The 23,924-nt window shown below is 43.8% G+C and overlaps 2 protein-coding genes across 4 annotated transcripts; one reads left to right on the top strand and one right to left on the bottom strand.

Moving 5' to 3' along the window:
* Positions 1-851: 851 nt before the first annotated feature.
* Positions 852-11,210, top strand: mapk8a (mitogen-activated protein kinase 8a). Of its 3 annotated transcripts, none has more exons than XM_041947573.1 (12): positions 852-1,007; positions 3,197-3,363; positions 3,658-3,787; positions 3,892-3,950; positions 4,081-4,219; positions 5,303-5,468; positions 6,225-6,296; positions 6,720-6,902; positions 7,014-7,138; positions 7,273-7,336; positions 8,254-8,331; positions 9,154-11,210. In XM_041947573.1, exons 2-12 carry the CDS (start codon positions 3,242-3,244, stop codon positions 9,327-9,329), a joined length of 1,314 nt encoding a protein of 437 aa, XP_041803507.1. In that variant the 5' UTR covers positions 852-1,007; positions 3,197-3,241; the 3' UTR covers positions 9,330-11,210. The 3 variants fall into 3 exon arrangements, with proteins under 3 accessions (XP_041803507.1, XP_041803508.1, XP_041803509.1); XM_041947574.1 differs by having other exon boundaries at positions 9,149-9,297; XM_041947575.1 differs by lacking the exons at positions 6,225-6,296; positions 7,014-7,138; positions 7,273-7,336; positions 8,254-8,331; positions 9,154-11,210 and having other exon boundaries at positions 5,303-5,489; positions 6,720-6,812.
* Positions 10,517-23,733, bottom strand: arhgap22 (Rho GTPase activating protein 22). Its single transcript, XM_041947572.1, has 11 exons — positions 23,581-23,733; positions 23,206-23,305; positions 17,713-17,909; positions 16,842-16,929; positions 14,318-14,446; positions 13,952-14,162; positions 13,728-13,860; positions 13,566-13,639; positions 13,026-13,147; positions 11,904-12,921; positions 10,517-11,821 (listed from the first exon to the last, which is right to left on the bottom strand). The coding sequence occupies exons 1-11, from the start codon at positions 23,581-23,583 to the stop codon at positions 11,602-11,604; spliced, it is 2,295 nt and encodes a 764-aa protein (XP_041803506.1). The 5' UTR covers positions 23,584-23,733; the 3' UTR covers positions 10,517-11,601.
* Between the last annotated feature and the right edge of the window lie 191 nt (positions 23,734-23,924).

The raw sequence follows: 23,924 nt of genomic DNA, 5'->3' as shown, positions 1-23,924 counted from the left end.
TATTTACTATAACAATTATAACAGCAGGGTAACAATTCTAAGACTACTTTTTTTAGTTTGCATCAAAAAAGAAAGAAAATAAACCTAAAGTAGCCTAATTTTAATCAAACCTGACCAATTAAAACACATGTGAATGTCATATTTTGTCCAAACACACTAGACTAGGCTTGAAGCGGGGTGCCTGTGCCTCATCACATGCCCTTTATGTCCTTCCATTTACCTTTGTGAAGGATTTTGCAGCAAGGACAGTTTATGGGGGTGACATGGCCATCACTTTTCAATGCCTTTTGTTTTAGTCACACAAAAACGTCAATGCTTTTTGGACGTGTTTGTGCTGAGTGATCTATAAATGCAGCCTTGCACTCCGCTCACCAGAAAAATACATTTAAAAGAAATATATATATATACACCAGTAAAACAATATGCAGCCTTCATTGCGCATTGATTTAACTTGTGTGAAGCACTGTTGGCCAGAAATATGGCCAATATCTGTAACAGGGCTATGACTTATTATCATGCAGTATGTCGTCTATATTTCCAGTGAGGCCAGTGTCAGCCTTCAACAATAAATGTACTGCAAGCACAACGAGCATAAACTAACATGTAATTTATCATGTTTTAAAAGAAAGTGGGCCAAAATAAGTTTCTTGTCTTTTTTCGAGATAGATAGATAGATAGATAGATAGATAGATAGATAGATAGATAGATAGATAGATAGATAGATAGCGGAAGGAAGGCAGGATGGATGGAGGAGGTGGTGGGTGTGTCTGTGTGGATGAGTGACGTGCTGCTGGGACGCATGCCCCGTGCGCACTGCGCGTCCCGGCCTGTCAGTAGCAGCCAGATGGAAACGTAGGCAAGTGAATTTGGTGAGGTCATGTATTTTTAAGCCGCACAACGGAATAAATCATCCTTCACCGGCGGCACAAACAAATAGTCCGCTGCTCCGGAACGTTTCACCGCTGATCGGACCGCGGCGGGATCGATAGTTTGATTTAACGACAGAGGTAAGATGAGGATTCGCACCTCCGCTCCTCAGACGTGCTTATTGTTTGGCCGTGGGGGAGGGTCGTGTGTCGCTATATGTGCTTGCCGCTTCCCCGACGTGGCTGTTGTTTAAGGGTGTTGCATTGTAGCTTCCCTTACTCACCCCCAAATACTCCCTTTGTCATGTCGCTACAGCGTAGCGCGTCCGCACGCGGTGTTCGCGTACGGATCGAGGCAGCGGCGATCACCGCCGGCCGCGCGCCGCGTTTCGCGAGCAGGCCCCGTCATATCACTCTACGGGTGTCGTTATCGCCGCAATAATGTCTTCTTGTGCCGTGTGGCCGCTACGTTTCTGGCATGCACGGCTCCTTTCTGATGCAGCAGCCTACGCCGTCATTCACCAGCCGCGGGGTCGTGTGGCCAAGGTTAACCGAGGCTGACATCGAATGAACATAAATAACGGGTCGATAGCGGTCCTCTGCACAGGTCTCTGTTGTTAATCCGTGGCTGGAGGGGGTGTAGCAAGGTCTCCCACTGTTTCTCTGTCTTTCTCCGCCCTGCTGACAGCTTTGCATGTGTTGTGAAAAATTCAGCCTCGGTGGCGCAGGCTATGTGAGGATAATATGTGACAGAAGGTGTCTTATTCATAAGATGGAGTGTCATGAAAGTGTGCATGTGGCTGAGATATTTCTCGTTTGATGATGCATGCAGGTTGGGAGGCCATGAGATGGTATTAACCCGTGGGAATAATGTGCAATTTATTCGGCTCTATGTATCAGCTATGTATTGTTACAGACAAGAAAGCTGCATCTGTAAGAGCGAGGTTAAACAGTGCCACAGTTTTCCAAGCATGTGCGTTTACTCCTACACATGTAACCACCATTGCCAGGATCTGAACTGTCTGTTCGGTGTGTGCTCTGGAAACCATTCATTAAATCATTAAGCGGAAACAGCTTGGTCAGAGAAAACAGAGGTTAAGTCATTAGAGGGCTGTGCACTCTAGGAACGACCCTGCTGTATTTCTGCTTTTGCAGGATGCACAGGGCGCCTGGATGTGTAGCAGCTCCCTGCCTTCAGGTGCATCCATCCATGAGGTCCAGACCTCTTCTGTGCTGCATGAGACTACTGATGTGGCAGCTGCATTACTTATAAATACTGCAGCTGACACCTAACTGCAATCTAACTGTGTGTAATTGATTTCAGAGGAATTTGTTGGTGCGGTGTGTTGTTGGACGCATCAATACTAGTTATTGCACGGCAGGGACAGTTATAATAACGCGATTACACCAATCAGCCTGCGATTCAGCCATTATTACAAAAACAGTGGCCTTACAACAGGGGGACAGATAACTGTACATACCACCTACAGAACTATACGCCAACTGCAATGTCATTCAAGCCATCATAACTCAGACGAGCATAATTGTCTTCCTGTCTGATATATAAAAAGAAGCGACATGTCTATTTCCATGTTGTGAGGGAGGTGGATGTTATGTACGTCTTTGTGACGTTGGATGAGCAGAAGGAGGGCTGACTCATTTTATTCTCGCAATTATATCCCTCATATGGACTGTGTGTCGGGGAGAGTGGAAGAACGGGGAGGGCGATTACGTTGCTTATATAAGACCTGAAGAAACGGAAAGGAAGCCCATGTCAGAGTGTTCTCCGTTTTCAGATTTTTTAACGCAAAATGAAACATACTGGGAACGTCATGCGCACAAATTGGCATCTCTGTGTTGTGTGTTATCTGGGCTCACTGCCTCATGGTGCAACTTGACCCAGTTAACATGTGCCTGTGGAAGACCTGCTTGTAGAACTGGGCTGGAGTCCTGGGCCGGGGTCCAAAAACTCACAGGAATTATCACTGGGCTTGGTTTTCCAGTGTGACAGAGTCACTCTGAGAGTCATGTTTCATATGATGGAGTAGACCTCCCCGCGGCTTGCTGTTCTGCCACCATTGCTGATGATATCAAATCTTCCATCCCGGTGTGTTTGCTGAGTTGCTGAGATAAGGAACCGCAGTGCTCGCCTCAAGTGTGAAATTCAGCAGTGTCTTTTCTCCTTTATTTCTAATCTGCTTTCTCTGGAGCAAGGATTTTCATTTGACTTTCTAATTTTTGGCTGGCCTGCTCGGCAGCTATTGTGGTGTCTGTGGTGTAGTCCTGGCACTGCAGAATATTAAGACGTGTGTCCGTCTTTGTGTACACAGAGGACATTTTTGGATGCACAGAGGGCAGTAATCGAAGATATCGCCATGAACAAAAACAAGAGAGAAAGAGAGTTCTACAGCCTAGATGTTGGGGATTCGACGTTCACGGTACTGAAGCGATACCAGAATCTAAGACCCATCGGTTCAGGAGCACAGGGGATCGTCTGGTGAGTGTTTCAACCTCAACCATATTCAGCCAAGGGCTACTTAGTGAAATTTGGGTCACTGTTTCCAACATGTCACTAGAACGTTCATGAGAACCATTCATTTTAATGTCATTACAATACAGTGTAAATATATAGAAAGTGTAAATTTTATATACTGTCTTTTACTTGATGGCAAAAGCAGAGATGTGTCGACTATTGAAGTGAAGCATCCATAACCTGTGATGTTGAATTCAAATTATTCTGCATTTGTGACCATATTTTGATATTAAATTATTTGCTAACTTTGTTCCTCAGCTCTGCTTATGACCAAATCCTTGAACGAAATGTCGCCATCAAGAAGCTGAGTCGGCCGTTTCAAAATCAAACCCATGCCAAGAGGGCATACAGAGAGCTAGTCCTAATGAAATGTGTCAATCACAAAAATGTAAGTGTGCAGATACGTGCAGCCACATGGCTTCAGTGGTATTTTAGATTGCCATTGTAAACTGCATCATTCTGATTCTGATTCACGTCATTTTATACCCACAGATCATCGGCCTATTAAATGTATTCACGCCACAAAAATCATTAGAAGAATTCCAAGACGTGTAAGTAACTGGATGTGAAGTGTGTCGTTTCGTCTTCGAGCACTCAGTGTGCATCGTTCCTAAAATTGAATTACTCCCTCTTGTGCCTTTGCTTAAATGCCTCTTATGGAATCTGTTTCTGCCCGCTCAGATACTTGGTGATGGAGCTGATGGATGCCAACCTGTGCCAGGTCATTCAGATGGAGCTGGACCATGAGAGGCTGTCTTATCTGCTTTATCAGATGTTGTGTGGTATCAAACACCTCCATGCTGCTGGCATCATTCACAGGGTAAGCATCAGCTGGCCATGACTGCACAGACTCAGGCCAGGCCAGTGTCCCGAAGAGGAACTGTTAAACCTGCTGTGATACTTGACACTGAAGTGTAAGGGCAAATGGTCAAATGGTGCACTATTAGATGATGAATATAGTCCTTTAAAGTCCAGCAAACCCTCTTTAAAATATATTTTTATTTTAGTATATGTTTTGTATTACTTGAGGATTCCTTTTATTCTTGGCATTGATGAAAAATATTAGCATTTGTGTCATTTTCTGACTGTTAAACTTAAACTTAAAGCAAGAATTCTTAAAGAAATGTCCTTGAACAAAGCACTGGATTTCCAGCTGCTTGTGTGATGCAGATTTCTTCTGACCTCCATATTGAATAGGGCGGGCGAATGTATAATTTCTTCCATACAGATCAATAATAAGCAGGTGTAAAGTGTATGCATGTACAGTAATTTACAATGTGCACCTCATCACGAGGAGTCAGACTCGCAGCAAGTGAAAACTACATTAGCATCAGAAACATGCAGCCAGACGTGCGTCTCGCGAGAAATTAAACGCTGATAACAGCTCAATAATGACGTGTAACTTAACAAAATCTTCAACAAAACATTATTCATCATTAGAAGCTGCCAAAAAGAAGCAGCCAATCAATGAAAAAAAACAAAATCAATATCGTAAGATGCAGCTTGATTCATCTGTACACTTGAAACGCATTTGCTACTAACAAGCAAAACCCCTCAGTAGGCAAATTGTACTGCAGAGACACATGACACAGACAAAGGTAATCTTTAGAAAACAGCTGCAGCAGGAGCTGAAGCTGCAGGCGATCAGCTGGATTTTAACCATGATGAATAATGTCTATTATCATGTGACTTGTAGAGACAATACCGTGATCACAGAAAACAAACGAAAACCAATGAATGATCCTTGATTGAACAATGCAGCTGGTCAAGATGTTGTAATGTGCTAATAAGGTGTTTCTTCATGCCACTTCTCCCACTTTAAAACAGCCGTCACTGCATTTATAGCTTTTAATAAGAAAATGAAGGTCTGGAAGGTGACATTTTGCTGTGCGTTCCTCTGTAGGACCTCAAGCCCAGCAACATAGTTGTCAAGTCAGATTGCACACTGAAGATTTTGGACTTCGGCTTGGCTCGGACGGCTGCCACAGGCCTCCTGATGACGCCATACGTGGTTACACGCTACTACAGAGCACCGGAGGTTATCCTGGGCATGGGCTATCAAGCCAATGGTTAGTGATTCTCTATGTGCCGTATCCGTCAATCTGCAGTGTGAGGTTTTCACGGTATAAGAATGGATTGCAGTTGCACTATAGATGGAGCTCTAACAGCTGAGACCTGAAGATGAATCTTGCTGTTAACACTGTTTTAAGCCGCATGGTTCTTCTGCACAGAATGGGGATGTTTTTGTAAGAAAATGCTCACTAACTAGCCTCCTGCGTGCAACTAACCTGTTGTTGTGCCTTCTTCTCACCTCTGATTGGCTTTGTTTACCATGTTCCACTTCACTAGTGGACATATGGTCTGTGGGCTGCATACTGGCAGAAATGGTGCGCCATAAAATCCTCTTCCCAGGAAGGGACTGTATCCTTGGGTCTTTAAAATGCTTCTTCATGCTGTTAATCTTAACAGTCTTTACAAAGTGTGTGTGCGTCATGCTGTGCAGACTGTCAGATCTTTCCCTGCTCGGTTTTTGCCTTGAATGCAATATTTTGTGCCAGGCGGTGGGGCAGTGTAGTGCCGTAGTTGAAGCTTTCTGGCCGTCCTGGGCTGTAAATTTTGATCAGCATGTCAGTTTTCAGTTTTATCCGCTCAACACCGCCGTGCTCTCTCTCATATGTCCGGCTGCATGTTCTCCATTTTCATTTCCACACACCATCACACCGCTGCCACTCTGTTTGCATCCTGCTCACTTTTTATTGTGCTTTCTTTCTCTCACCATTTTGTTTGCATGTTCACCTCCCTGTCATCTAAACGTCCACCTCCAGTGGACGTATGGTCAGTGGGCTGCATTGTGGCCGAGATGATCAGGGGGAGTGTGTTGTTCCCCGGCACTGATCGTATCCTTCCCCATCACTGTGTTATCACTTCATTCTGTGCGAAGAGATCCAACACCATCCTGACAGTTTCCCTCTGTCACTTTGCTATCCATTGTCAATTTTTCCACCCGACAAACATGCAACCTCCATCATTGCTCTGCTGCCCCCACCTATTGTGAAAAACCATACAATAAAGGGCAGTAGCTGCTGAGAGAGCATGTGCAATAGTTATGTATTAGCGGCATAGGAAAGTGAGTGAGTGGCTGCATCTCTATCAATCATGTGATCTAAATAGGTATGTGTGTGTGTAGACTACATAAGTAGACCCGTTGGTGTGTGCACCTCAAAGAAAGTTAAATGTCACGCTGCCCTGATGGTGTGTGACAGTATGTGTGTGGGAGTGAGCAGTGTGTGTGGCATCTTCCCTTAACATTTACACTTCAGACATTGACCAGTGGAACAAGGTAATTGAGCAGCTAGGCACTCCATCTCAGGACTTTCTAATGAAGCTGAACCAGTCAGTCAGAACGTACGTGGAGAACAGGCCACGCTACGCTGGATACAGCTTTGAGAAACTCTTCCCAGACGTGCTCTTCCCTGCAGACTCTGACCACAACAAACTGAAAGGTCTGTTTTTTTTTTCTTTGAACCATAGATCATAAAAAACTCATCAAACCACATTTGTAGACTTGTGTTTAATAGCACAGCATCTTATCCATGTGTTGCTACTCCCCTCAGCGAGCCAAGCAAGAGATCTCTTATCCAAGATGTTGGTGATCGATGCCTCCAAGCGCATCTCTGTAGACGAGGCCCTGCAGCACCCCTACATTAATGTTTGGTACGACCCGGCTGAAGTGGAAGCGGTAAGTGGATCGCCGATCGGACCGCGTGATCCTTAAATGGGTCACATGAGATTTAAATTACATCACTCGAAGTGGAAAGTTGGCATCGCCCTTCTATCATCAATGTGCCATTCAAGCCATTTTCTCTTTCTCAGCCCCCGCCGAAGGTCCTAGACAAACAGCTGGATGAGCGGGAGCATACCGTGGAGGAGTGGAAAGGTGAGACAGTGTGCTAAGATTCTTAACACTACACTTATCCCTTCACTTTTCGTGTATCACTTACCATCTGGCTCCTCGTGCAGCTCATCATTCCAATGCAGTGCGAAGATATATTTCCTCAAAGGTTTCATCCAGTTATGTTAAAAGTGAATTCTGATAAAAACACATTTATTTAGGAACTTAGTAACACATGGTTTTATCACTGTGTTGCTGACATCCAGAATAAGCATATATTTACAAAATGTTGATGAAATGAAACATTAGATAATCTTTGTACAGTTTTCAGTTGAGTACATGTCAAAATTAAAGCTATCCACTATAAGTAATACATTAGGTTTTGTGTAAATCCGATGTGTTTACAATGAGTCAGCTGGTCAGAGTCTATGATTAGTCCACCAGTGGTGACATGATTATTTCCTATCCATGGGAAGCACAGAAATAAACCATGTGTAAGGAAATCCAGTGGGGCAGCCAGTGAATTTGTAGACATGCAGTCATTTCATCACAGACATTGTTTCCCAAGGAGGTCTGTATCTCCACTACAGTTGCCAGGGGGTGTGTTGCGTGACTTGAAATCCCCTTTTAAAGCCTGTCAGTTAGTGTTTTCCACTGCGGGGGAACCTGATTCTGTGGACCATGGGAGGGTCTAAGATTGTGTGTAAATATCACTTACAGTTGTGCAGCAGGATGAGCTCATCCGAACCCCCTGCCAGGTGATAATGACCCCGCACTCATTTTTTAGAAGGGTCACACGCACAGCCTGTCCAAATTAGAAACATGATGCTGTTTGGACTGTACAGTATGCAATACGCTCCGGCCGTAAAGAAAAGGTGCATCACACTCTGTGATACGTGCATGAATGATTTCCCTGTGCCCTTCCTGCCCAACTTCAGTTGCTGCTGTTCTTTCATTTGTAGGTCTTATTTATAAGGAAGTGAGTGAATGGGAGGAGTGGACAAAAAATGGAGTGATAAGAGGCCAGCCACCGCCTTTAGGTGAGTAATCATTAGAACTTTGGGAGACAAGAAGAGGTGGAAAGGAGGAATTACAGTGAATCAATGCTATTTTTGTTTGTTAGAGGCACATTATATTTATCAGAGGCTTGATGAAAGCATGAAAGTGTTGATTCGCCTTCACAATATTCTGACTCATATTCAATTTGTCTGTATATATAATGCTTGTATAATGCTAAGTTCACTGAACGCTGCATATATGCACACAACCCAACAAGGACTACTTTGAGGATTTATAAGTTAATACTTTTGTGAATAAAGATATTTCATGTCATACGGTTTCGCCAAGCAAGCAACAATGCAAGGGGGTTGGACACAGAGGTGACCTAGCCTGCAGACACAGACCAGCAGCTGTGTGACAACACGAATACACAAACTCAAGTGTTTTACAAGGAAAAATAGCAACTGTGCAGTGTGTACTGTATGTACTGCCAGCAAAAGTAGATGCACGTGTAATCCAGATTATTCAATTCCATCATACCGCATAACATTCTGCTCTCAAAGCAGCATTTTTTTTCATATTTCTATTAATTTATTCTCATAATTTTGTTGTAATATTTGGACTTTTTCCTCATAATATTGCAACTTCACTCTCAAAGTAAGCCTTTTTTTCTGGCTTCATTATTATTTTTTTCTAACTAGCCTCTAACTTGACAAAATAAGTAATTGAAATGGTTAAATAATGTATATTTAGTTTGAGTTTGAGGCACCGGTTACATGTGCGTTTGTGACCCGTCAGATCACAGCAGTATCCTGTGTATTTCAATGAAACCTATTCGTTGACGTGTGTTTTTCGCAGCACAGGTGCAGCAGTGATCGACAGCCCCCCACAGCCCACGTCCTCCTCCTCTTCGGCCAACGATGTCTCGTCCATGTCCACAGAGCCCACTGACCCAAGCAGTGACCCCACCATGACCTCTGAAACAGACAGCAGCTTGGACAGCCACACCTCTCTGGGTGCGCTGGCCTGCTGCAGATAACGCACACACAAACACACACACAAACACACACACAAACACACACACACACACACACACACACAAGCATCCCTTTCCTCATCAGTGTGTGTGATGGGAGAGGGTTCAGGCCAATTGAACTTCTCATGGTAGTTTGTAGAGCTGCGCTTTTAATGTACAGTTTGTTTTTATTTCCCCTCCCCCTACACTGCTGTACATGATTGTGGTTTGAAATTGTATCATTATTACTGTATTTTTGCTGCAAAGAATCAAAAGTATGTTTTGATGTGAATCTGTGATGTGTGTTATGAAAGAGAGGGATTCGAGTGTACTTTACACATTGCTGTTTGTTAGCTCTTGCTAAACAGTCGAATACCATACTGTTAGCACTGCAATATTAAGTTGAGTATATTTTTGAATTGTTCATTTGGCATTTTTATATTATTTTTGGGACATTTGAATGATTCTACACCAATTCCATGTAAACAGTAGACTAAGGCACATTTCATCTTAGATCCAATTGCAAATGGATGCTTTTATTTTGATATTGTTCCTCATCTTTCTTGTAGAAAGCGTCCCTTGGTTTATCCAAGCTTCTTAGTATTATGTCACCTCTGATTGTGTGCATCCTGACAAGCAGTCGAATGGTCTATTACCCTGACACTGAATTTCTTTTTTTACTATAGCATACTGTTAACTGACTGTATTTTAACTTGTTTATTTACTTAGATGTAATTTGTGGACGATGGTCTGTTGAGTGAGGAAGAACAGGGTGAATGTAAGTGAACAGAAGTTTGGCATAGTGAGGAGCCAATGAATAGCGCTGTAACAAGTTAATATAGGCCACTCCACTGGCTAGAATGAGTTCAGTACTTGGGGCCTGTCACCAGAGACTAAATCTAAATTAGTCACTTTACCCTTCTGGCAGGTTCTGTCAGATTATTCACAGCTGTCTGATATTTAAGATATTTCATTTAAGTGCCCTTACTCAGTTCAGTGATTTTCAGTCCTCTCCGTGGCAGATGCCCCTCTCTTCTGTGGTGCGTCTTTCTGAGTTCTACCTCACACATGCACACACACTCAAACACACATTTTTTGAAGATACAGTATGTACAGTATATCATGGCACACGTCGTTTGAAAGAAATGCGAAAAAAAGATCCAGTTTTTTTTTCTGTATTTGTGTTATTTATTTATTTATTTCAAGCTAGGAGGAGTCTATTGTATGTAATGTACATTTCATTCAGAAGTACTATTTATATGCATTTTGTTTATTTTTTTTGTTTTCTGTGCAATATAATTCATAGATTAGTATAGTCAGTGATTGATCTGTACATTTTACTGTAGATGTATGAATGTTTTCTGAGAGTCAGGAAATAGGCATTTGCTACCTGCCATGATAACCTTTGGATGTATTTGATGGCTCAAATTCCGAACCTGTCCCTTTGCCCTTTTCATGGTTGGGCACTCCAGGCAGTAACCCCTAGCATCAGCTCTCAGAATGCACTTTGGGGATTGTGACGCATGTACTGACCCTTTCTGGGCCACATTTCAACTGACTGTTGCGGCTTCCTCTTTTTTGTGGTTTTCCTCTCCTCCATCTCCTCAAAAATAGAAAAGATAGAATACGCATGAGTTTTCTCTGAGCAAATCTGGTTTTAGTGCAGGTACATTCAGAGGAAAGAATGGAAAGCCATTGAGCACTACTGGGATGATGCTGCACTCTTCTGATGGTTTGGCCAAACACTGCCAGCAAAGAGTGAACCTGCTGTGTTGTGTTTTGGTAAGGCCAGTTGTGTGAATTTTAGCCTTTGGATCTGAAATTGCCTCACTAACAGACTAATTATATACATCAGAAATGGAAACTGTCTACCTTCAACTCCAGCAAATAAAAGAGTTGAATTTTAATGTCTCACGTTGTTGTTTCTTTTACTGTCAAAGTCTCTTTCAAGAGTTCTGAGGGGAAATGAACAGGGTGTGTATGGGAAGACTGCACCTCACATAGGCTTTTTCTGCTGAGGAATTTAGTCAATAAATAATCAGCTACATGATCTATGGGGTGTAGTTGTACAGGGTTTTGTGGAATGGTTAAATCAGAGCTGCTTGGTCCAGAGGAGTTCTCGTTTGGCACCGGCACTGGTCAGTGTAGGCACAAGACGGCTGTACTTAAGAGGACACGATGGCAAGTAGTACTGCACTAGAGGTATTTGGTCTTCAAAGCTTTGGGGCTGGCTGATCTTCCCAGAAATGGAGCTCCTCCTCCTCTCATGGACCAGATGAAGGCAGGTTGGTTTGGTCTAGTTGGTCCGTGTTGCTCCTGTGGTCAGATCTCCAAGGGTTTTGAAGAACTCCTCCATCTCTTGCTGGAGGAGGATGTTTCGGTTCTCTGCGTCTTGGTGAGCCCGCTCCGAGTTCCTGAGTCGGATCTCTAGCATGTGAAACTTCTTCTTCTCCTGGTCCAGCTCCTCCTCAAGGCGGTTTACCTGGGACTGGTACTTAGAACAGGACTCCTCCAACCTCAAAGAAGAGAAAAAGGTTTATAAATAACACCTCATGCAGAGTTTAATTGGCTGTTTGACAGGAAATGTCTCATTCTTACTTGCGAATGCAGGTTTCATAGCTCGTCCTCTGTTTCTTCAGCTCCAGCTTGAGTTCAGTCAGCATGTTGGTGAGACCTTCATTTGTTCCTGCAAGATCATCCTCAGTGCCGCTTGCACTGTGGTCCAGAGCATTTGTACTGTCCCTCACCTCTACGGGTCTCTCTTGACCCTGTCCCGATTTTACTGCCTTGTCGCCTGCCTCTGGTTCAGCCAGCGAGATCTCAAAGGAGGTCCAGATGGAGGAGGTGTCGGTGGGCAGGCTTAGACTAGAGGGGGCAACATTGTCATAGGCAGACAGTCTGTGGGATTGGTGGAGGGCTCTGTGGGACAAGGACGTTTGAGGAGAGTCTTCATCAGAGTCTCTCTGTGAGTCCTTAAGTGAAAGCGCGGTCTCTTTAAGGGAGAGGGTTGAATCCTTCAGAGACAGAGTGGAGTCTTTGAGTCTTTCACCTGATGAGGTGGTGCGCCTATGAGCTCGGAGGGACGACAGGCCATTCATCAGCCAGTTGCTCCCACCAGCTGCTGACACATCCCCTGCTGACCCCCCTATTTTCCCCCTTGGTCCCCCAGATGCCACACTGCCCTTGAAGGAGCACCTCCAGGAGGGCAGAGCTTTAGACTGTTTACTGGGGCTGACAGCTACCTCACTTCCACCTTTCCCTTCAGTTTTGCTGTCAGACTTTCCATCCACTTTCTCCTCCGTCTTACTTTTGCCCTTCCCTTCAATATGACCATCGTCGCCCTTCTCCGAGGTTGTAATGGGACTTGGTGCAGTTGGCTTACTCTCTGTAGTTGGGGTGGAAGGTTGGCCTTTCTCTTTAGGGGTTTTGGAGCCTGTGTCTGAAGAGGGTGGGGGGTCAGTATCTTCTTGGGAGAGCCATTCCACTTTGCACCGTTGGATAGTACTCTGCTGTTGCTGTGTGGGGATCTTGGTCTCGGTTTCCAGCTCCTCCCGTTGGTAAAGTCTGATGTGTTCACTGATGAGCACAGTCATCAGGTGCTGCACCTGTGAAGTTCCTGTTTATAATGAGAAACACACATACACATAAGCAAACACCTGCTTGAAACGTTTCATGGCATTGTTCATATTGACTGGAAAGCAAGTTGACATGATCACCAACCCTCCATCATGGTGGCTGGGTCCTCCGCTCTGGCCCGAAGGATATTGGGTCCAAACACAGTGGCCAGATTCTGAACACTCATCTTGTTCTCATTGGAGTGAGATTGAACCTCGTCCAGAAACCTGCGCAGACCGAGCCAAAAGCAGAACTTTTTACCACACATGTGAATAACCAGTGTTGACAGCTCTGCTTGAAACTGGCAGAAACCCCTCATTCTTTTTTATTCAGTAAACTTCAAACTAATGAAAAGGAGGACTGAGTCATGATTCTGGCTGGTGTGTGGGCTCAGCTGAGGATCTTTATATAGACGCAGAAGGCAGAGAGTACATGCAATTATACACACTCAGAGTCAATCAATGTGATGTCACTTCCCCTGCTGACGAGGATGTGGGTGTAATGAATGTTATTTCTCTTCTATGACAGGGTGTCAAGTCTTCAATCATCAAACAGTTGATGGGAAACAGCAGAAACGATAAAACCCATCAGTGAGCTTAACAACTGCTGATGCATAAAGTCAATGACGAGGCAGCGTTTACTCACTTGCAGATGTATTTAAGGAGGTTGTAGTTGACCTGAGGAAGGGATTTCACCTGTTTTCCCAGCTCTAAAATACCCTTGATCAAAAGAAAAACAGGACATGTTTATTTCCAAGGCAAGAGTTTGAAAATATAGCAGTAAAGTGTTTAGCAGACATATAATTACCACTGATTTATCCTTGGTAAGAAGCTGAGCACATGAGAGAAACTGTGTGTATTTGGAGAAAGGGATTATGGGCTCCGGCAGCTCCCGTATGTACATCTTTAGCAGTGATGCCACTGTGTGGACATCTGTGGTACTGTAAGAGAGTGGACATAAAGAATACCATCCTGCAGAGATTATAGCTTGGCATACTGCTATAGATAAAATGTCCCCTCCCAGTGCGTCACCTGTCAAACACTGGCTTCTCGCCACGGTCAAACGCATGCTGCAGCTCTCGAACATGATTGGCCTGTCCGGGGGCCCTGAAGAGGCCCTCCTCCTCCAGCCCGTGTTCACGTATAAAACACACACACTGTTCGACCAGCACAGGGACCAGCCGCTGAGGGCCACACTGGGCCTCGTACAACATTGTCTCCTCTAAGTGCTGCCCAAAGACACCTGCAGCCACACGACACAGAAAGCAGATCAGATCATAATAGCTCAGAATGTTTTCTTATGCAAGAGGTTTAAGTCCCCCTCTTTAAAGCATTAATAGTTCATTTAAAGTGTTTTATGTGGACATTTATGTGTGTGCATATGTTTAAGAATCACACCTCCTCCGAGTGGAGCCCATATGACTCTGCGTATGGCTCTGACCCACTCCTCCATGTCACTCTGAGAGCTAGCCATCAGCAGGAATGATTCGTGGCTTATACCTGTTCGATCCTTTTCTCCACTCCCCCCTGAAAACACGACCATATTTCATTACTTTCTGGATCAATAGGACAAAATGACAAACATATCTTTAAGCCACTGTACTTTAATTTGCAAAGTCATACACAGAGCAGATACAGCTTTTGCAAATGACTGATCACATAAACTGTCTCATCTGTAAACAGGTGGGCTCTACCCACTAGAAATATCAGTATTTTCAATAACCTTATTAGCTCCAGCACCCCTGTAAAGTACAAAGTCACATCCATACAGCTCTGCCTCTCCTTCCTCTGGCTGATCGCAGCTTGATACCACCCGGTTTGACATTTCAGTTTGACATTTTAGTTTATTTCAGTTTAGCTTTAATTCTCCCCTTTTATGTCACTTTGTAGTCGCTTGTTTTTGAAGAGGTGGAAGCACTACTCAAGCAATTACAAATCGAGATAAAAGCATCAAAACTGCTGCTCATAAAATGTTCTTCCATTTGGACTGATGAAAGCCTTCTTTTAAACCCAATTCAAAAGAGAAATTTGTGGGAGTGGATGTGATAGGAGTTGCATTTGTCTTGCTGTGCAGTACCTGCATTCATTACTAAGTCCTGCACTGCATAGTGTGTTGTGTGCGAGAGAAATGACCCAGAAAGAGTAGTGTTCCCTGTGGACACCAGCAACTGCACCATGCCTCCACTCAGTCTCCCTCTGTTCAGGCTTTTCACCTCTGCGTCGTTTCACTGCTAGGTGTCACCTGACACATTTCACCTGACCATGCTGGTGTATTGGCATGTTTTACCCTGTTGACTACATACAGTTGTCTGCATGGCTGCCAAGAGTGTTTTTCTTAACTTATAGGCAGCCATTGAGCTCCATTCATTTGTATGGAAATGCAGAGAACTAAAACGTGAAGGTAATTCATCATAATGAACATCTGACTTTTTTGTTGCTGTGCAATGAAATGAAAGTAGTGAAGTGAAGAACATTTATGTAATAGAACATCATTGCATTTATCAATCAACAGTATCAAACTGCAGTATTGCATCATTTCAATACATTTAAAAGATAAGATAAGATAAAACTTAGTGATCCCCAGCCGTGGAAATTCTCGAATTTAGCAAATCAGGTAAAATTTGCTACCTGCAGAATCAATACAACACTAACTCAGGTACCTTATCAATGTCCTTCCATAGCAAATGTGTTAAAACTGGAATGGTCCTTTAAGTGAAACGCATGAACATAGAAAGGCCACATACATAATTAAAAACACTAACTGCAAGAGTCTAATACAGTGGATGAGACCACATCTGCTAATGACGCAGTGTGTTCCATTTATTACTGCAGCCCTGCAGTAGCTCCTAAATCTGCTGACATTCATCTAACTCTAAACACAGGTAGTGTGTGAATATGTGTATGCTGTATGTATGTAATGTCCAACAGATCACCAAAAGCTGCAATGGTGCAGCGGAGCAGAGACTGACATGGCAGCCAGAGAGAGAGATAAATGCTTTTCAACAGTTCAGTTTACTTTCAAAACTACTTCAATGCAGGAGAGACAGTATTTCTGTAATACATCTTCCTCCTTTATCATCAAAGCTAAAAAAAGTGTACTTACTAGCATCATTAACCGAAACCTCCTCCTCAGGATAAACTGTCAGGATGTTAGTCAACCTACTGCAGTAGTGGCCCATGTTGAACCTTTACGGCCAGCCGTAAAATGGGGGCATCAGCTGAGCATTGGTAGCCCTGGACTTTGGATGTCCAAGTACAACTTTCTTTCTCTCTTGCTTTCTACCAAGCAGGCCCTCTGAACTGTGTGCTGCACAGTCCACTGGTCTGACCATAATCATGCCAACCCCACGCTTTCAAGAGCAGAAATGAATGAAGTCCTTGTCTAACCCTCAGACACATGGCTGTGGCACTCACATCCCTTCTGTTGTTCTGCATATTTCATGCATGTGTTACAGCTTGTGACTCATGTGTAGCTATGTTTTACTTCTGTTTTCGTCCCATTCATCTCTTTAATTCTGGGTCAGTAAGGTTTACACAGAAGATACAACCTGCTGTATGTGCAGAAAGATCACAATTTCAGGAAACACAGAGATCTTTTCTGTAATTTACCTGGCATCAGGTTAATGTCCTTGTGGCTGTGGTGTATGCACTGATGCTGCTAAATTTCATCTCCTTCTGAACACCAAACACTGCAGGTATATCTTGATCATGATGCCCTTTTCTTAAAAACATTTTGGTTTTGGGATTGGAAATTATATTAGATGTGCATGATCATTCCTCCCAGTAAATCCTGTGAAACATAGGGCTCAACGTTTTTTCTGCTTGGCACACTGCACTAAAGAGATGGTTCAGCATCACTTGAACAACACGTACTTACTTGCTGACTTTCTTACACAGCAGAGTCGTCACCATGCCAACTCACCTGGAACAATTTCAAAAGGGTGGCGACCAGGCTCGTCCTGATTGGCAGGCAGCTCATTGACCTGACTGCCCTGAAGAGGAATGCAACCCTGCAGGAGAACGGAGAGGAAGGTGTGAGATAGACAGATAAAAAGGCAGACTGAGAGAGAGACGGGCAGGAGGAAAACACCTGTATCAATGGTATTCAAGGGCCAAACAAGAAATCAATTAGTGGCTCTGGAGGTGGTCATGTAGTGCATGTTAAACATTATGGAGTTCTGAGTACACTGGGCTCTGGGCATCCGTCCAACAGAGAGAGGTAATGATGATGGAGGGAGGGATGACTCAGGGAAACATCTCTTCATCTATTTATCCCTCTGGCGCTTCCTGATGTCCTTGCATTTCGGATCCTTCCAGCACAGAAAAGGTCAGAGGTCACCAACTAAGTGCTTACAGCAGAAGCACAGGGCAGCTAGTAACCACATTATCAGTGTGTGTTTAAGAGCAATAACAACACACTACTGCTGTAACGGAGAGCGTGGGGATGTCTTAATGATTTTTGTGGATATTTATTCAGCTATAGTTTGACACCAATAAAGATTAGAAAGAAAAGAGCATGTGGCTTTACAAATCATGGTCACATAATGCAGAAAAGGGCTTCATTTTAGTGGAGGGCTGCAAAATATATTTTGTATTCCTTTGTAAAGAATCAATAAGCTATTTTCAGAGATGGAGAACACACAACGGATTGACTGGCCCTGGGGGAATCAGATATATTCAGGAACATCAGGCTTGAATCCAAAGTAAATCCAAATGAGCAGCAGTGCGGCCTCCTGGGGCAACAGGTGACATTGAGCACCTGTTTTGTATATGTGTTATTATGTGAGCATCACCTGTGCCTTGGTTTCATCCTGGTCCTTGTAGAAATATAGAGCTTCAGTCCTCAGGACAAACCAACGCAGCTGCCAGTTTTTCATGATGCTCCGCTGTCTCTTCAGCCAGCCTGCCTTCAGCGCCTTCTCCTGATCCAGAGGAGAGCAGGGCCTGGACACCCGAGACAACTCTCCGAGCACCATGCTCTTGGACCGCGCTGCATGGACACACACATCGAGATGAAGTGATGGAAAGGGAGCTTGCAGGATTAATCAGAATGGGAGTGTGTCAGGGAAAGATAAAGAAGCAGCTTTACATAAAGACAGAGGATTCATGTTATTTTGGGATTTTCTTTCTTTTCTTTCTTTGTTGTTTGGCTGTTATTCTAAAAATTCACCAAGACACGTCCTGAATCATTATTCACAGAAGTCTCCCCTGGGCACAGCTGAGCCCACAGGCTTGACCATGCATCCAGATTTCCTCTTAAGTCAATCCACCAAGGCATGGCCTCCATTTTGCAGCAAAGACATTCTGCTTTAAGATGAAATCCATCTGTCTCTTCAATTACATTTTATTACGTGTGTCATATATTAACAAGGGCATCATTATTTAGAATTTCGCTGCTGCAGGGAGAGGAGTTTGCTTTGTACCAGGTTGCACTTTAACTGTTACAGATGGACTACAAGCATGGATTATATATTAGCATAGGTATGCCAAAGGTATACAGCAAAAACAGCGACAGTAGAGTGATCCCTGGGGAGTCAGAGAGAGAGAGATAAACAGGAGGCCGAGGGAGAGGAGAGAAGAGAGAGGAATCAATGGTGTCTTTTTTCCTGTTAATTGCATCTTGCTTTCTGCTGAGGACAGCAAGGCAAGGTATCTGCAAGTGCCTGGACTCAAATCTCTCTCCTGTTTCCTCTCTCTCTCTCTCTCTCTCTCCTGCTTATCAGCTCTCTGTCTGGACTCTTCATTTTATTTCTCCCCTTTCTGGACGTCCTTCATTTGCAGAGTCATGATTGCTGGGAAGGGATAAGGCCAGAGATGAGGCCACGTGAAGCAGCCATTAACAAAATTGTACGCTGACAGCAGAAGCAGAAAGGGCAAGATCTATAAATATGTCAGGCAGACATAGTAGCTGCTTCCTGTACATTTTTTAAAACATAGGCAGGAAATCACAATGTGGAACTATTTAAAATCTACTGGCAGCACAGATTTATTAGTTTACAAGGATCAAATTGTTGTCTTACCTTACTCAAAGTGCATTTCCTCAACTTAAACAATATACATATCCACTTGAAAGTACTTTTATGTTACTAACAATTAGTGATAATAATGCAGAAAAACGGCCCCTGCAAGTGTCAAACTCTAAACTGTATATTATATTTTATATATTTGTATATTTTCACTGATGCATGTATGTGTAAGCAGCATATTACTGTTATAGTTGGTGGAGGTGGAGGTGATTTGAACTATTTTATATAATTGTGAGTAGTTAAATCTTTAACAGTGCATAATATTTTATGAACTGATCTTATGTTTTGTGTTGATTAATCTGTCAAGAAACTAGTGACTATATCTATACAATAAATGTAGTCGAGTTAAAAGTGCGACTTTTATTCTTCATGGCACATCATCCAAAGCCCTACATAAACTTCAGGACATCCAGAACTCTGATGCTCGCCTGCTCACCCGCTCCCACTCCCGTGACCACATCACCCCTGTCCTCCAGGAACCTCCACTGGCTCGCTGTCCCACTCACTCAACCAGGCCCCCTCCAACCTAACTGACCTGCTCCACTACGACCCTCCTCACCTGCAGCCCCCGCTCCTCTAATGCTAACCTCCTGTCTCCACCGCTCAGGAGCGAGCTCCAGACCTGGGGTGCAGAGCCTTCTCCATAGCTAACCCCTCCCTCTGGAACTCCCCCAACACATCCAAGACTTCACCCATCTATCCACGTTCAAATCACTAATTGAAACTCCTTTTCAGAACTGCTCTAAATGTGTGATCAATTTGTATGTTATATTGTCTGTTTTCCATTTGAACTTATGTAAAGTGTCTTTGAGTGCCCTGAAAAATGCTTTATATATAAAAGTGCATTCTTATCATTATTTCACTTTAAATTGCAGTGAAGTAGAAATATGAAATAGAGCATAAAATTGAAAGTAAAGCACTAGTACAGCAGTACTTAAGTACAGTAGCCAAGTAAATGCAAAGTTACATTCCACTCTGCATTTATCAAAAGTAAAAGTACTCATTGTGTTTGAAAATGGCCCCAGTCAGTCATTATTTCATAATCATATTCATTATTAATGATGCATTACTGTAGCTGTCCAGCTAACTATGGCTGTCAAATGACATGAAGTAAAAAGTACAGATTTTCCCTCTGAAATGCAGAGACGCGGAATGTCTAAAGCAGCATAAAATGGAAATACTTAACTGCAGTAACAGCACTGCAAAATCTAAATACAGCACTTGGTACATTCCACCACCACTGGTAATGACTTCTGAATTCAGGAATTAAATTATTCAACTAACATCGTAATGATTCATTTATTAAATTGTTGTGATCTATTAGACATCAATGGATGTCATTTTCGCACACTAATGGTCTTTTTTACTGATTAGAACTTCTTCAGCTGGGACAGGGTCTCATTAATAACTATTTGATGAAATGCTAAAAATGTATGAAGTCTTCGTTTTAGTTTTGCACGAAGAGTGTAGGATCATTTCTTGTACTAAAGCCCTTCATTATTCATTCAAATGTCCGCATATTGACAACTGTTCAGCCACACAGATAATGGAGACCCCTTCCCGTAAGACACTAAACTACTTAACTGCTTGAGGACTCTGGTCTTATATCTCAGCTTCTGAGTGCAGATCCAGCTCCATGATGCTGTTTAAATTTGCCCTGAATGATGCTGCATTAAAGGGTCAGAGGAGAGCAGAGCTGGGAATCTAATCAAAGGAGAATACCATTACAGCAAATGAGAGATGGCAAGCGCACAAAACGTGGCGAGCAAACTGAAGTGGCTGCTGCACTCTCCAACTGTGCTTGTGAAGGAGAAAGGAGAGGCACTTCTCTTCCCCATCATCATCTTTTATGGTCTTACTTTTTTACGGCTGGTCTAGAATAAGACAATGACTGCCAGGGGAGAAATGAAGCATAAACCCATGCCTAACCACACACACACACACACACACACACACACAATAAGGGTTATTGAAGCCAATATTTTGCTTCATAATGTCAATTTTCATACAAAAATGTGATATCAATTCAAGAAGATTAGGAATCCTCACAGACTTTTCTGCCCTGCCAGAGTGTTAATGCTTCTGTTGATACTGTTTCAAAACCAATGCTAGTCCATTTCCTTGAGATCAGCTCGCAACTGTCACAACTCCCCAGACAACCTGCAACAGTGTGCGTCGGTTGTCTATAGCAACCACCTGCTATGAAGAGCACAGCAAGTATCTATGCTCTGCATCGTGATGATCTCGGTGTCAGGTGCTGTTCCTGTTACAGCTGCCTTATCCATCCTCACGCAGTCATGTGAGAGGCATGTATATGTGGCGTCCCGACTTCAGCGGTCACAAGTGGATTTTACCCTGCGTTAGAGGAACTATGTTTCACATTCAGCTGTTGTGATTTACAGGAGAAGAGAGCCCTGCATTCCTTTCAGCACCTCTGATCTATCTGTCGCCAGCTCAAAACCATGCCAACCAAAAAAATGAGCCCAGTAAGCCCTGAATAAATAGAGGTGTGGTCATGTGCTCAGGTGTGAACATGTCAGGATGCAGACCACTGCTGGAGGGAGGATTATCCTTCCAGCAGCCATGTTTACTACAGCCCACAGTATCTCCATCAGGATCAAATCTTCTAGGAATGAGAATGGTATAATCAAGAGAGACGAGGGATTACATCACCCTGTAGTAGAGCCTGTTAACTCTCCCTCAGCACCGGGCACAGAAGATAAAAGACTCAACACTTCAGATCATGGAAGAAAACTCTGGTCATTGCTGATAACAATGGTCACTGGGATGCAGAATGACACTGATGGTGCAAATTTGGTGCTAAAATGGCGCTGTTACACCTTTCTGATGTCATTATCAATGCAAGCACTGACAGCAATATTGATGTTAACATTACTACAAAGACAGCAGGACAGATGGAGCTCTGCGGAGGCAGCGAGGGAAGGAAAAAAAGAGACGGGCTGCGGAGAGGACAGAGAGAAGCATGGAAAAAGAGAAAAGGGATGGAGCGCAGAGCAGGGATGGAGAAAGGGGAGGAGGGACCGTGCTTACCCCGGCGTGCCTGTTTTATCTTGGGGCTCAGCATGGTTACCGTTGCTGTGCTGCTCCCTCTCACAGAGACATGACTGCATCCCTCTGTTCACACACACTATTCCTCAAACACAGACACACACACGCTCAGCGCCTCTCGCTGCTGCCTCGCCCTGTTACTCCTCATCCTCTCCGAGCATCTCTCCCTCTCCCTCTCTCTCTTTCTCTCTCTCCCCGGCTCACTGTCTTGCACTTGGACACTGTCTCTGTCTGATGACACACACACACACACACGCTTACGAGCACTTAACCACACACTCTCCTCTACCTCCCCTCCTTCCTTTCATCTCACTTCCCCTGTCTGTCCCACTAGCCCGGCGTGCTGTTGTTCTCACCTCGAGCCCAGCCCACTCTCTCTCTCTCTCTGTCTCTCTCTCTCTCTCTCTCTCTCTCTCTGTCTGTCTGTCTCTCTCTCTCTCTCTCTCTCTCTCTCTCTCTGCCTTCTGCTGCACACTCTCAGTATCAATTTCTCACCGTCTATAAATATGTCTGGCTGTGTGCCCTCTGTCTTGTCACCCATTTCTTTACATTGCCCCCCTCATCGCTGCAGAGTCTTCACACTCCCTCCAGTTGTTTGCTCATGGAGATTTGATTATGGTCTCCTCTGTACCTGACGTACAACTTCAGATCAATACATTTGATTTAACTGACACCAGTCTTACCATTTATTGCAGAGCAAGTGGCCAAGGCATTGTATTGTCTGACAGATTTGGGTGGACGAGCATTTAAAACTGACAAAACTCCCCAGTCCACTCATATTTAGCATCTTGAGTCATTCAGGCTAAGATTTATGGCCGGAGGGGAAATGCCACAGGACTCAGTCACTCAGCAATCTGTATAGTGAAAACCACAGCACTCAAGGGTGTGATGTTCTCGTTTCTATTCTGCCTGGTAGGGTTATAGTGGACGTGATAAAGCAGATAAATGCTGCAGTTCAAGAGGGTGCTCCAAGAAGAAGCTACTCAGCTCACATGTAACAGTCTGTGACAAATGGTCAACACTATATGTTACCTTCATGAAGGCTTCATGAAGGAGTCGCAGTCCATTAGTAGTAACATAATAATAAAACAGCAACAGAGAAGGGCTCATACTGACTTTATATCAGAACAGAAAGTTGAGTCACAAAAAATAATCACAGACATCATCAAAACAAACCAAAAACAGCTTTACCTGCCATTTCCTTTTGTTTGTCACTTGTCAGAGGAGTCCTTGACGGTTTCATGATAGCAAACCCGTCGACACAGTGTATCCTTCTCCACTGGGGCCATTTCTAAACCCACAACACAATGAGACACACACACACACACACACACACACACACACACGCACACACACACACACACACGTCTTAACAATGGCAACACTGACATCTCAGCCCTCCACTTAATTGATAACCACTAAAAAACAAATCAAATGACATTCACATACCCAAAGAGAGGGGGCTGCCGTCATTAGCTCACCCATGACGTGCGCCTGAAGAATGCTGATGTGAACAGACTCTGATAGAAAGGAGGAAATAAAGACAGTCATGCGAGCATTACTTGCCATGTCATCTCGGATGGGCAGACCGGGCGACTCTCAGTCTGCAGTCAGCCTCACCGTGCTGCACAAGAAAGCATCAAACAATCCCGAGCAGCTGCTGTGATAGGTACTGCTTTACAGAGAAATAAAACACAGCTGTGCGATGTTCTGCTGCTGTCCACCTCTTCTGTTTCAATCTGTCTCTCTCTGAGGGAAGTGAGCTGCCTTGGTGGAGAAGTGAAAACTGCTGACTTCTGTGTAAAAAATATTATGAGCTTCTCCTGCTGATATTCTTACTGTAAATAAAATTCAACGCTCTGGCCGCTCGTGATTTGCCTATGTAAATCCAGAGGGAAGGTCACAAGCTT

The sequence above is a fragment of the Chelmon rostratus genome, chromosome 11 (genome assembly GCF_017976325.1).
Source record: "Chelmon rostratus isolate fCheRos1 chromosome 11, fCheRos1.pri, whole genome shotgun sequence".
NCBI classification, from domain to species: domain Eukaryota; kingdom Metazoa; phylum Chordata; class Actinopteri; order Chaetodontiformes; family Chaetodontidae; genus Chelmon; species Chelmon rostratus.
Note: the sequence above shows the minus strand (reverse complement) of the source record. Positions and strands in the feature narration are given on the sequence as shown.

Coding starts and splice junctions, on each gene's coding strand:
- mapk8a (XM_041947573.1), top strand. CDS start 3,242: ATGAACAAAAACAAGAGAGAAAGAGAGTTCTACAGCCTAGATGTTGGG. Junction 3,788..3,891: donor AATGTGTCAATCACAAAAAT/GTAAGTGTGCAG, acceptor TTATACCCACAG/ATCATCGGCCTATTAAATGT. Junction 5,469..6,224: donor CATGGGCTATCAAGCCAATG/GTTAGTGATTCT, acceptor GTCCACCTCCAG/TGGACGTATGGTCAGTGGGC.
- arhgap22 (XM_041947572.1), bottom strand. Junction 13,861..13,951: donor GAGAAGCCAGTGTTTGACAG/GTGACGCACTGG, acceptor ACTCTCTTACAG/TACCACAGATGTCCACACAG. Junction 13,640..13,727: donor TTACCAAGGATAAATCAGTG/GTAATTATATGT, acceptor CTTTTGATCAAG/GGTATTTTAGAGCTGGGAAA.